The following is a 13,019-nucleotide window of genomic DNA, read 5'->3' on the forward strand; positions in this document are numbered from 1 at the left end:
TCTACTAGTCATGACTAACTTGCATACCAAGTATGAAGTTCCTGGGTGCAAGCGTTCTTTAGTTGCTGTGCAGTAACCTTTTCTTCACCTCAAGGTCATGGCGACCTTGACCTTTGACCTACAGATCTCAAAATCAATAGGAGGCATCTACTTGTCATGACCAACTAGCATACCAAGTATGAAGTTCCTGGGTACAAGCGTTCTTTAGTAATTGAACAGAAACTATTTTTAAGCTAAAGGTCACCGCCCACATATTGTTTTTTACCTGAATGTACCCGCAACCTTGACCTTTGACCTTTTGATCTCAAAATCAATAGGGGTCATCTCCTAGTCATGAACAACTAGCATACTAAGTATGAAGTTCCTGAACCCAAAGGATCTTTAGTTATTGAGCGGAAACCAGTTTTTCACCTAAAGTTCACCGCCACCTTGACTTTTGACCTACTGATCACAAAATCAATAGGAGGCATCTACTAGTCATGACCAACCAGCATACCAAGTATGAAGTTCCTGGGTCTAAGCGTTCTATAGTAATTGAGCGGAAACAAAGTGTGAAGTAAGGAGTGACAGACTGACTGACGGACAGGGCAAAAACAATATATCTCCCCATAATAACAGTCTTCAAAGTACATGTAAAATTGAAATCAAGGTATTGCAAAGTGGAAATAACCAGACCTGTGAATGTCTGCACATCCTATACATTTAAATATGCTAGAAAAACACAAGAAAAAAAAGTATTCTTACCCTTGTTTCAATCTGTTCAGTTTTGTGGCTGCGATTTTTCATATTCTGTTTCTTGAGGCTTGTCAGCTCTGCCTGGAGGCGAGAAACCTCACCATTGGCCCGTGATAGTTGCTCCCGGGCCAGGCTCAGCTCAACCTCACCCTCCTTCACCTGCACATACATACATGTGACTGCATGGATTATCAAGATAAGTGGAGATCAAATTTCAAATGCTATTGATCACCAATGACCCTTTTAAGAACTCATAGTCCTAAAAAAACTTGTTTTAAAATCTCCACTTTTCGCACAATATAAGTGCACACATCATTTTGCAATAAAATGCACATATGCAAATGATTGAGCATGTTAATTCTGATGTTTCATGATCATTGTCAAATTACAAGAAAGAAGTTTGAACATGTATATGTGAAGCATACCTCAGCTGAGAGTTTATCGATCCTTTGTTGTTTCCTGTCATCGCTGTCCTCCCCCTTTAGCCGCCCATACACCATGCTTAACTCACTCTCAACATCCTGAATATACAACATTATCAACATCAGGTGGCATTGAACAGAACCAATTTATCAAAACAGTATTATGCCAAATGAAAACTTGTTATGTTATATAGACTATAGATCAGCACAAAGCTGGCATAGATAATCATGCGCGGCTCACCTTCAGAGCGATCTCTCGTGCGTTAAGCTGGATACGGAGAGTAGAAAGTTCACCCTCCATCAACTTGTTTGCCCGCGTGAGCCGCAACACCTCACTCCTCAACATCTCCGCATCCGACGTCTCACTGTCCTTCCCACCTGACAATGTAAAGCACACAGTGTTTTATTCTTGACAATAACTTACAGGTTGTCTGACCTTCCTATAGATTAAAAAGTGCATATTAGTATAATTACTAGGGATGGCAACGAGTAGTAAAATTAATACTCGAGTACTCGGACGATCGTTCGATCGAGTACTCGGGTACTCGATTACTCGGAAAAATTGAAAAAGTGTTCGCAAAGACAAGATTGTGTATACATGTATCGTTAATGACGTATATTGTGCGTTGGTCGTATTATTGGTCATTTTCACCTTTAAAGTAAACTTTCATTACGTATTATAACAAAAAATGATATAAAAAGAAAACAAATGTTGTTTCAGGCTTTTAATTTGTCTTATTCGTTTCATTTTATACAAGTATGCTGCAGAAATGAACAACAATCAGAATTACAATGAACGAAAATTGATAGCATACATAAAAATAGTAAACGAAATTCAACACGAAGTTCAGTTGTTTACTTTACAATTATTTTTTTAAATTATAGTTTTTCGTACTGTGTAATTGTTGTTTACCTCATTAATATTCATAATGCTTGATTTAAAATATCAACCAATCAATTGTGATAATCATTGCAAAAATAGTTAAAATACGCCCATTAAGAAATCAATTATCTTTACGGTCGATACTTTTTCGCTCGTTAGCGTCCATTGTTTGGTGAAAGATCTCTAATTGGTATACAATATAATTGTGTAGGTGAAAGTACCACTATCAAAACTTCGCTAATTGACATCAGTGCTAATTTGAAAGAGGGGTCTTTTTTGACAGTTTGCAACTATCACAACAACTGTCAACTAATTGATTGAGGTCAATTGTGTACACAGCGGGGATTAGAGGGACCGTAAATTGTCCTCTTGGCAACTAACCAGATCTGATATTTTGTCTGTAAATCGTGTATTTTGTGATGTTTTAATATATTTTTTTTCCGAGTACTCGAGTAGTGATTTGGTACTCGAGTACTCGGACGTTCGATCGAGTACTCGGGTACTCGTTGCCATCCCTAATAATTACATAATACACAAACAGAAACTGGAATTAAATGAAAATTATTTGTTGGCATGGCCTTTCAATTAAACAGCAAGAAACTGTTTCATGATCATACCTGCTCGGTGGTCCATGCCGTGTGTGTGGGCCAGGGCCACGTTCTGATGCAGGGTTTCATTTTCTGCCCGCACAGCCGCCAGTAGATCCTCTGCTGTCTTTAGGCTTGCAAACGCATTGTGACGCTCCTGAACCAACACCTCCAGCTGTCTGTTAACCGCAACAATAATGGAGATCGTAATATGCATCATCATCATGGTTTTGCAAAGTATCATCTAACTGATATTAATATTCTTTTTTAAGAGAGGGAAGCAGTACTTATTTAAATACCTTATTTTTACTAAGTTGATTAGACTAAACAGTGCATGTTGAAACACTTTCGGAAATGAAGTGTGATAGGATTGTGGCCGACTCCCTGAACAAAAGTAAACAGTTCCTCATGTATACTGATTCTTGATATATTTTACCCCATTCAGAAAGATGACATATCATATTTGATGAATATTTATAGCAGACAAAGAAAATACACATATTGCCTATATAGTTGAGGGTGAAACTCACTGTTTGTATGTGTGTTCGAGTGTAATTGCGAGACTGCGAGCATCAGCCAACTCCTCCTCCATGGATGCCAGTTTTCCCTCTGCCTGGCCGTAAGTCTCACGTAGATTCTACAACAGTATGCGCTGTTTATGAAGGAGATCCATGTTATAGTCAATGGCTTAACAAACATCACTCCTGTGTGGAATACTTGATAGGAAGTTCAGGTAGAAGTTATAATTGAACAGAAACGTTTCTGTAAAATGATTCTTAGAGATGAAGCAAACAAATTGTATAAAATGTTAATTAACAGCAGCAGAGCAGTGAAAAGTGTGAACATGTGAGTGTATGGGGAGGTAACCTTGAGTCCGTCCACAAGGTTGTTGTCTGAGAGTTGCAGTTCCTGGAGCTGAAAGTCGTACTGTTTGAGGTGACGGTACGCCAGCTCCCTTTTGTTCCAGACAACACGGATCACCTCGTCGCGGTCCACTGTCCCCTGAAGCCCGTCCTGCTGCTCGATCTGCGACATGATGTAGTTCATGTCCTCCGACACGCTCTACACAACAGATCAACACCAAGCATGCAATGTGCACATTCATGACATTGTGAGTAAGTGTGAAAAACATTCAATATTTTCATATCAAAGTGTAACTCAGTGTAAAAACTCCTTGTGGAAAACAATGTAACCAATTTTTACAAACCTTCAATGTTTCAGCTCTGTCTGTTGTATGACTGCTGTATGGTATGTCATAGGATGTGCCCGTCTTTGAAAGAAGACTGGTATCATCAAATGGCATGGCCAATCTAAGCTTCTCATTTTCCTCACGTAGCTGCTTCACTCGTTGCTCAAAGTTGCGGTTCTTTTCTTTTTCTCTGTGAAGTTGCCTGGTCAATTCCTTTTCTGAAGCCTTTTTAGGAAATACATCTTAATCCAGTGAACAAAACAGACATGACAAAATAGAATCTGAAGAACAAAAAAAGAATATTTAAGCCAATAAAAAAAGACAACATGTATTTGTTTAAGCTTACAGAGGCTCCTCCAGCAAGAGTTTTTTTCTTCATACTGACATTCAACAAGAGCTATGCATAGTGAACTTACAAAGTTCATCTGGGTGTATATTCCAAAAAGGGAGTCGGACATTACCAAACAATTATAAAAGCCAGAATTAAAGTGTTTGCATCATATGAGAGTATTGTCTGTGGCAAATGTATCAAGTTCCATTTCAATATCTTGAACAGCTTTTGAGTGATGGGCAAGGGTCAAGTGTTTGCACAATGACTGACCTTGACAACAACAATACCGGTTGAAAAACAGACAGTTTTAAAAAGTTAATGCATTAAAAAAGTATTTTCTAAATATATGCATATATGTATATCAAATTAACGTGTTTGTCACCTGTAGTTTGGCATTGTCGGTGAGGAGTTTGTCTTCCACAGATGAAAGGTTGTTGGCACGGTCCGCCCTCTCCTGGTGCAGGCGTTCCTCTGTCACCTTTAGACGCCGCTCTAGGGAACGCACCTGTATGTCAACATACCGGTAAGGGAAATTTACAGTGTTCCCAGTAGTTATGATGCTTTTGTAGTTAACCATATTTGTGTGGTTGGATGAAATATATCTAGCAAGAGTATGATTTACTAGGGAGAAGTCACAGACATAAGGAAATTGTGATAACTTCACTGTGAACAGTTGGGACCCAAATTATTTAACCTTCCACATGCTATTTGGCCATGAAATGCCTTATAATGACAGTGAGATCATTGGATCAGGCTACTAAACTGATATGGCGATTATTTGGGTACTATACAGATAACAACCTGTCTTATGCTTCTAACCAATGTTTTATAAAATAGGAGGTATGTCTAAAAAGACTGTTGACAATTGAAATATATCAAATATTAACATGATAATACGAAAGTAAGTCAGTTTCATATATAGGGGCATATAAGGAGGTTTATATTTGATATTTGTGAGGCTTTTTTACACAGGTAACAATATGATAAATAGTTCATATATATGATTATACTTGTAAAGTGGGAAGGTAATATATTTCATATATTGTAATTGACATCGATGGCTTGTTGGTATAAAGGTATGCTAGCAAACTTTGTCGTAAAAAACACAATTATTGGAATAAAGTCATGAAACCTTTCAATCTGTTCAGTGACGAACAGTATAATATGGTGATATATATATCCAATGTGTGATACAATTTAATGTTTTTATATTTTGTCCACAAACTTTACCAACACTCTTAATATATTGGCAAATTTATCTAAAAATGTTATAAAAAATTAGGACTGATAGGAAACCCCAATCATGTGATCAGTACCGTTTTAAGCTTTTGTTTGATACTTAACTGATGGTTGATATATTCAAACATGTGTTTGGGAAGTGTACCTGTTTGTTAGAAATATCAGCTGGTGTGTTACCAGCGTCTGTCTGTTGCTGCAGAGCCTCGGTGAACTTGGTGAGTTTCTGTATGTCCCGGTGAGCTTGTGCATGACGCTCCTCACCCTCATGCACTTGCCGCTCACTCTCTGCCAGCAAACCTCTCACACGTGTCAACTCCTCCTGAAAAACGGTATACCATAAATTTCATGTGTGTGCTTAAACATACCTTGTGCTCATATGTAGCCAATTTCATAAAACATGGGTAAGTTGCCCACAGTTATCTTCAGGCTAGTTTGCATTTAAAATAAATTGACCATTCAATAAACATATTGGCTTACTTTGACCAAACCAAAGGTCTATCCTGTTTTTTACATTTGGCTGCTGACATCAATCAACATTGACAAACTGGCATCTTTACTTCGAAGATCTACACACTCAATGACTAATACTGTGAAATCATTAATGTTTGTGAGACATTAATTTTCTGGCTTTTGTTGGGAGGGAAATCAACTAATTCAGGATCAAAATGAAAAAAGTTAATTTAATCCTTGTAATTCTTGTAAAGTACATATATACTTAGAAGACACATGGTCACAACTATACAGTTTAAGTAATGGATTCATGGGTTGTCTGACTAGTATTCTTATTTGTTAAGTGTACATTCTGTAATGTCATTTAACTTCAATAAATAGACAATTATTCATTGTGTTTATTGCTCATATTTATAATGTAAATTTCAAAAACAAGTGATGAAATGTACTGTTTATTTACATTTCCTGTTAACATTATGCCACGGGGGCTGAGCATATTCTTTGTGAATCAAATATAAAATTGATCCATTTTGAGGAGGTTACGTTCAAAATAGAAGTTGTGTGCATTACCTAAATGAGTACATAGAAGAATTGGGCAACTTCTACTATTTAGAGTGGGCAATTTAAGGGCCATTTCCATGAAAATTTCGTTTACAAAAACGATGCACAAAAGCAATGTTTTTGTAAGCAGAGACAGTGAGCATGTCTATTATGCAACTTCAAAGTTTAAGGATTGCAAAGTTTTGGTCAAACATGCATAGACCGCTGTTAAATAAGACAACATTTAAAACCTTTACCAGAACTTCTAAGTTAAATAAAAAAGGGGCAAAATTTGCATTATATAAAAAATAGAGTTATCATACTTCATTGTATGAAGTTTCAATGCAATAGATCAAGTAGTTGCTGAGTTATTGACTGATATGTGCTTACATGCAAAACCTTAACCAGAATTACTAAGTCTAATAATACAGGGGCAAAAGTTACATTATGTGCAAGATGAGAGTTATCTTACTCCATTAAGTAAGAAGGTTGGATGGTTGGGAGGTTGTATAAAGTTTCAATGCAATACATGATGTATTTGCTGAGATATTGACAAAAATATGATAACATGCAAAACCTTAACCAGAATTTCTAAGCTGAATAATAAAGGCCCATAATTTTGGTTATATTCAAAATAGTGTTATTTAACTTCATGAATTAAATAGGTAAGATATTTGGGAATACATATGAAAAGTTTAAATGCAATACATGATGACTTTACTGAGATAATGACTTAAAGTTGCTAACATGGAAAATCTTAACCAAGGTGTGATGGCGAGGGCTATACCAATGCTATGATGTGTAGTATAGCTCTCCACATTCTTCGAATAGTCAGGCTTATAAATACTGATATGATATGGTAAAGTTACATTGAACTAGACCCCAATCAGTTACACATCGAGATTGTAAAGAGCCTTTGATGCAGACATATTTCAACCTTGGACACAACTTCATAATTGTGAACCTTTATGGCAAGTTTTTGTAAGATACTATGATGAATGGTCACAAAACAGCCAAGTCAAGGTTCAATCCAGACATACACACTCCTGCACTGACACACTACTTCACAATTGCACAACCACACACACATCACAGAATCACCATTTTATGTTTCTCATATCTTTTATCTAGACATCCTAATCAAGTTTAGTTTAAAGGACATGAACATGGGTGAAAAATTGACAATTCAGAAATACTGAAAGTAGGGTGTTTCATTACTGAAAACCATATTTAACTAAAATTATTCCACATGCATGATCAATTAACAATTACCAGTGGAATGGAATGAAATTGTGTTATAAAATTAAATTATCTTTATTGCATTATGAAAATAACTGCCTCACTCTTATGCTTTTTTTCATCCCTCAATACCTTAAGTGATGCAATCTCGCTGCTATGGGCCTCCAGGGTGCGGGTCTTGTCGCTGGATTGTGCCAGCTCTGTGGCTGTCTGTGCCCCAACCAGCCTCCGCTCAAGACCCAACATCTGGCGACACAAAATGCTAACATTAATCCTTAAACAAAAGTCCACAATAAAAACAGGGCCTTAAAACCTCACCACTTTGTCAGAGTTTAAACCAGACATGCCCCTGACATTAACTGACTCTGTTATGGATTACAGATATAATTGCAAGAAACATACTTTAGAAGAAATTCAATAAGAGTAGGAAAATCTTTAACTATGGTAAAAAGTTAATTATAAGAAACTCTTTTGCCTTATTTGAATTTAATTATAATGGTGACTAATTGATTTATAGTTATAATCACCTACAGATCAAAATGTGTTAATAGTAGTTGTTTAAAATAGCCTTTTTAGAACTCAAAATAAACAGTCAATTAGATTAGAAAATGACTTTGTCCATGTCTCTAAAATGAACAGAATAGGTACTTAGCTTTAATAGAATAATTGTCCATGGTAAACATAACAAGAGGGCCATGATGGCCCTAAATCGCTCACCTGAGTAAAAGAGTTTAACCTTTGTTATTAATATAGCTTGTTTCTCAAAGAATATTGAACAAGAGCTGTCAGGTTATGTGACAAATGCCCCCCAATGTGACATTGATCTATGAACAAGTACATAAAAATATGATCTTGCCTTTATGTGTCAAATACATATTGCAAGTTATATTAAATTGCCTCTGAGCATAGAAAAAAACACCAATCATACTAAATGACAGCCAACACTCTTTATGTCCTCATATTCAGCATTCCATTGTGAATAAACACTTAGTGTATCTTTCACCTTAGAGGTAGGGACATGGGTCTTGCACACGACACGTTGTCTTGATATGTCGAAAACATATGGCAAGTCATTTTAAAATCTGTTCATATAAGAGTAAGTCACAGCGCGGACACGACAGCCTATATTTTCCTTCAGGTTGCCATGGCAACCAGAGTTCTGCATGGAATTAATTTTTTTGAACAATTTTGAAAAAGCACCAACCAAAGATCATTCCTATGAAGTTTCATCAAAATTGTACAAGCGGTTTAGGAGAAGAAGATGATTGTAACCAATTGTTGACACTTTTCCTTTAGGCTGCCATGTCAACCAGAGTTCTACATGGAAATAATTTCTTTGAACAATTTTGAAAAAACACCAACCAAGGATCATTCCTATGATGTTTCATCAAAATTGTCAAAGGGGTTTAGGAGAAGAAGATGATTATAACCAATTGTTGACATTTTCCTTTAGGTTGCCTTGGCAACCCGGCCAAACAAAATTATGTGAACAAATTTAAGAGAGGTCCATGCAAGGACACTTCAAACCAAATTTGCTGAAGATCTATCAAGGGGTTCATGCGAAGAAAATGTTAAGTTTTTTTTACTAATTTTAGCTCTGGTGGCCCTTAAAAGGGGCCAAAAAAAAATATTTGAAAAGACCTGACAGAGGCCCATGCTAGGATGCTTCAAACTTGAAGATCCATCAAGCAGTTAATAAGATCAAGTTGTTTAAAGGTTTTTCTATTTTTTGCTCTGGTGACCCCTAAAAGGGGCCAAACAAAACCATTTGAACAAAGTTGAGAGAGGACCATGTAATGATGCTACATATCAAGTATGGAGTCATTCTGACCTTTACTTTCAGAGGAAAAGATGTTTAAGTGACAAGACAATGTAAAAACAAATGACCCCTGAGCAAGGCCAATTTGACCCCGGGACAATAATTTGAATACCTTTGGTGTAGGTCCACTAGGTAACACTATATACCAAATATGAAAGCTCTAGGTCTTATATTTTGGAGAAGAGGATTTTTAAAGTTTTATTATATAAGACTATATAAAAATATTGAAAACCTAAGCCTATGAACACGGGGCGTGGCCAATTTTGACCCCAGGGCTAAAGTTTGAACAATCTTAATAGTGGTCCGATAAACAATGCTTCATACCAAATATCTAAGGCCTTCGCCTTTTGGTTTCGGAGAAGAAGATTTTATAAGTTTTCATCATATACATATATAAGGAAACCCATGACCGCCCGGGTGGGGCCATTTTTTGACCCCAGGGCCAAAGATTGAACAATATTGGTACAAGTCAACTAGATGATATATCATGCCAAATATCTAAGCTCTTGTCACTACTTGATTTTACGTGTGTATCTATATATGTATATTTGTTATTAATTGTTGTATGTGGCCCATATTGAAAATTGGTATGTGTACTAAATATGTTATCCAGTTTAAATTAAGACGTTACTTGTCTTTGTGAGTTCGGAGAAGATTTTTTAAGTTTTCACTATAACACATATAGAGAAAACCCATCAGCCCCGGGGTGTGGCCAATTTTGACCCCAGGGCCATAATTTGAACAAACTTTGTAGAGGTCCACTAGACGATGAATCATGCCAAATATCTAAGCTCTAAGCCACTAAGTTCAGAGGAGATGATTTTTGAAGTTTTCACTATAACACATATAGAGAAAACCCATGACCCCCGAAGGGGGTGGGGCCAATTTTGACCCCAAGGCCATAATTTGAACAATCTTTGTAGAGGTCCACTAGACGATGAATCATGCCAAATATCTAAGCTCTAGTCCAAGTAAGTTCAGAGGAGAAGATTTTTGAAGTTTTAACTATAAACATATCAAGTATACCCATGACCCCCCGGGGCGGGGCCAATTTTGACCCCAAGGCCATAATTTGAACAATCTTTGTAGAGGTCCACTTGACGATGAATCATGCCAAATATCTAAGCTCTAGTCCAAGTAAGTTCAAAGGAGAAGATTTTTGAAGTTTTCACTATAAACATATAGAGAATACCCTAACCCCCCGGGGCGGGGCCAATTTTGACCCCAAGGCCATAATTTGAACAATCTTTGTAGAGGTCCACTAGACGATGAATCATGCCAAATATCTAAGCTCTAGTCCAAGTAAGTTAAGAGGAGAAGATTTTTGAAGTTTTAACTATAAACATATCAAGTATACCCATGACCCCCCGGGGCGGGGCCAATTTTGACCCCAAGGCCAAAATTTGAACATTCTTTGTAGAGGTCCACTTGATGATGAATCATGCCAAATATCTAAGCTCTAGTCCAAGTAAGTTCAAAGGAGAAGATTTTTGAAGTTTTCACTACAAACATATAGAGCATACCCATGACCCCCCGGGGCGGGGCCAATTTTGACCCCAGGGCCATAATTTGAACAAACTTTGTAAAGGTCCACTAGACGATGAATCTTGCCAAATATCTAAGCTCTAGTCCAAGTAAGTTCAGAGGAGAAGATTTTTTAAGTTTTCACTATAAACATATAGAGAAAACCCATGACCCCCCGGGGCGGGGCCAATTTTGACTCAAGGGCCATAATTTGGACAATCTTGGTAGAGGACGATTTGGTGATCCTACCTACCATATATCAACGGCCTAAGCCTTGTGGTTTGGGAGAAGAAGATTTTTAAAGTTTTTCCTTTCCATTGCCATGGCAATCATAGTTCTGCATGGAATTCAATTCTTTGAACAATTTTCAAAGGGGACCACCCAAGGAACATTCCTGTGAAGTTTGGATGAAATTGGCTAAGCGGTTTATGAGGAGATGTCGTTTAAAGTAAAAGTTTACGGACGGACGGACGCCGGACGGACGCCGGACAAATTGTGATCACAAAAGCTCACCTTGTCACTATGTGACAGGTGAGCTAAAAAGTAGTACATTAATGTTCTCAGCAAGGAGACTGTACCTCCATTTTGAGAGTCTCGTTTTCCTTTGTAAGGGTGACAACTCTGGCCTGCAGATCAGAACGGTCACGATCCATCTCCTGGCGAGTGCGGGCAGTCAGTTCCGTCATCTCATGGTCAAGGTCATCTTGCAGTGTGGATAGATCATCCCGAGCCTCAGACAACTCGCTCTCAAGCTCCCCTATACGGGCTGTAACATGGCAGACAGATTACAGATATTGCATTTCAAACAGTTTTGAATGTTTAAGTGGGTACTTAAGTTTACCAATTTAATATATGTACTAAATAACCTAAAGCACGACCTGTCAGAGGATTGTGACAAACCATCCCAAAAGGCCTCATTGGACAGATAGCAAAAAGTATTTGGGCCTGTATTGACAGATAGCCTTGAGTATGAAGCATATTATCATGATGTTTGGAAAATTGTTTGTAACAATATATAAGAGCAAAGCACATGGAAATGAAAAGTCACTGCAAAGTTGAGTGGGTATCAACTGGTCTTCGGGCCTAAGCACTGACTTATTGATAGGAAACAGATCTTCAACTAGAGGTCACCACTATCTTTACCTTTGATTCACGGAATTCAAATAAATAGATGAACACATGTCCTTGACCTTTGGCCTACAAACCTTAATTCAATCCAGTTCATATGCTGGTCATTACCGACCTTTGAGGTTTGAGGTCTCTGGGCCTAAGCATTCTTCAGTTTTTTGATTGGAAACATATTTTAAGCTTGAGGTCACCACAGCCTTGACCTTTGACCCACATACCTCAAAATCAATAGGGTTTATCTGCTTGTAATAACCAACTACCCTACCAAGTTAGAGGTCTATGGGCCTTAGCATTCTTTAGTTATTTATCAGAACCACTTGGATGGACAGACAAACTGACAGACGGTCTAATAACTATATGCCGCCCTTCATGGGCATAAAACATTATCAATCAATACAAATTATGGCAAACAACAGCCAATAATCAAAAGTTATATTATGACACTACAATAAACCATGATGGTAAAGTGAGGGTCAAACATACCCTTGGCATGGTTGTATTAGGGGTACACATACCATTGACATGGTTGTATGAGGTCTACACATACCATTGACATGGTTGTATGAGGTGAACACATACCCTGGGCATGGTTGTATGAGGTGTACACATACCCTGGGCATGGTTGTATGAGGTGTACACATACCCTGGGCATGGTTGTATGAGGTGAACACATACCCTGGGCATGGTTGTATGAGGTGTACACATACCATTGACATGGTTGTATGAGGTGTACACATACCATTGACATGGTTGTATGAGGTGTACACATACCATTGACATGGTTGTATGAGGTGTACACATACCCTGTGCATGGTTGTATGAGGTGTACACATACCATTGACATAGTTGTATGAGGTGTACACATACCATTGACATGGTTGTATGAGGTGTACACATACCATTGACATGGTTGTATGAGGTGTACACATACCA

The 13,019-nt window shown here is 37.6% G+C and overlaps 1 protein-coding gene across 5 annotated transcripts in view; it reads right to left on the reverse strand.

The window, feature by feature from the left end:
* LOC128209349 (plectin-like) overlaps window positions 1–13,019 on the reverse strand; it is a 56,271-nt gene that overhangs the window by 27,800 nt on the left and 15,452 nt on the right. For all 5 annotated transcript variants that reach the window (XM_052913359.1, XM_052913358.1, XM_052913357.1 and 2 more), the window contains exons 8-18: window positions 11,537–11,724; window positions 7,748–7,861; window positions 5,532–5,705; window positions 4,530–4,652; window positions 3,835–4,041; window positions 3,495–3,689; window positions 3,158–3,264; window positions 2,658–2,806; window positions 1,399–1,535; window positions 1,161–1,256; window positions 745–894 (exon numbers count right to left, since the gene is read on the reverse strand). In XM_052913359.1, coding sequence (XP_052769319.1) covers window positions 745–894; window positions 1,161–1,256; window positions 1,399–1,535; window positions 2,658–2,806; window positions 3,158–3,264; window positions 3,495–3,689; window positions 3,835–4,041; window positions 4,530–4,652; window positions 5,532–5,705; window positions 7,748–7,861; window positions 11,537–11,724 — 1,640 coding nt within the window. The remainder of the gene's footprint in view (window positions 1–744; window positions 895–1,160; window positions 1,257–1,398; window positions 1,536–2,657; window positions 2,807–3,157; window positions 3,265–3,494; window positions 3,690–3,834; window positions 4,042–4,529; window positions 4,653–5,531; window positions 5,706–7,747; window positions 7,862–11,536; window positions 11,725–13,019) is intronic.

Source organism: Mya arenaria, chromosome 11, assembly GCF_026914265.1.
Source record: "Mya arenaria isolate MELC-2E11 chromosome 11, ASM2691426v1".
In the NCBI taxonomy this organism is placed as follows: domain Eukaryota; kingdom Metazoa; phylum Mollusca; class Bivalvia; order Myida; family Myidae; genus Mya; species Mya arenaria.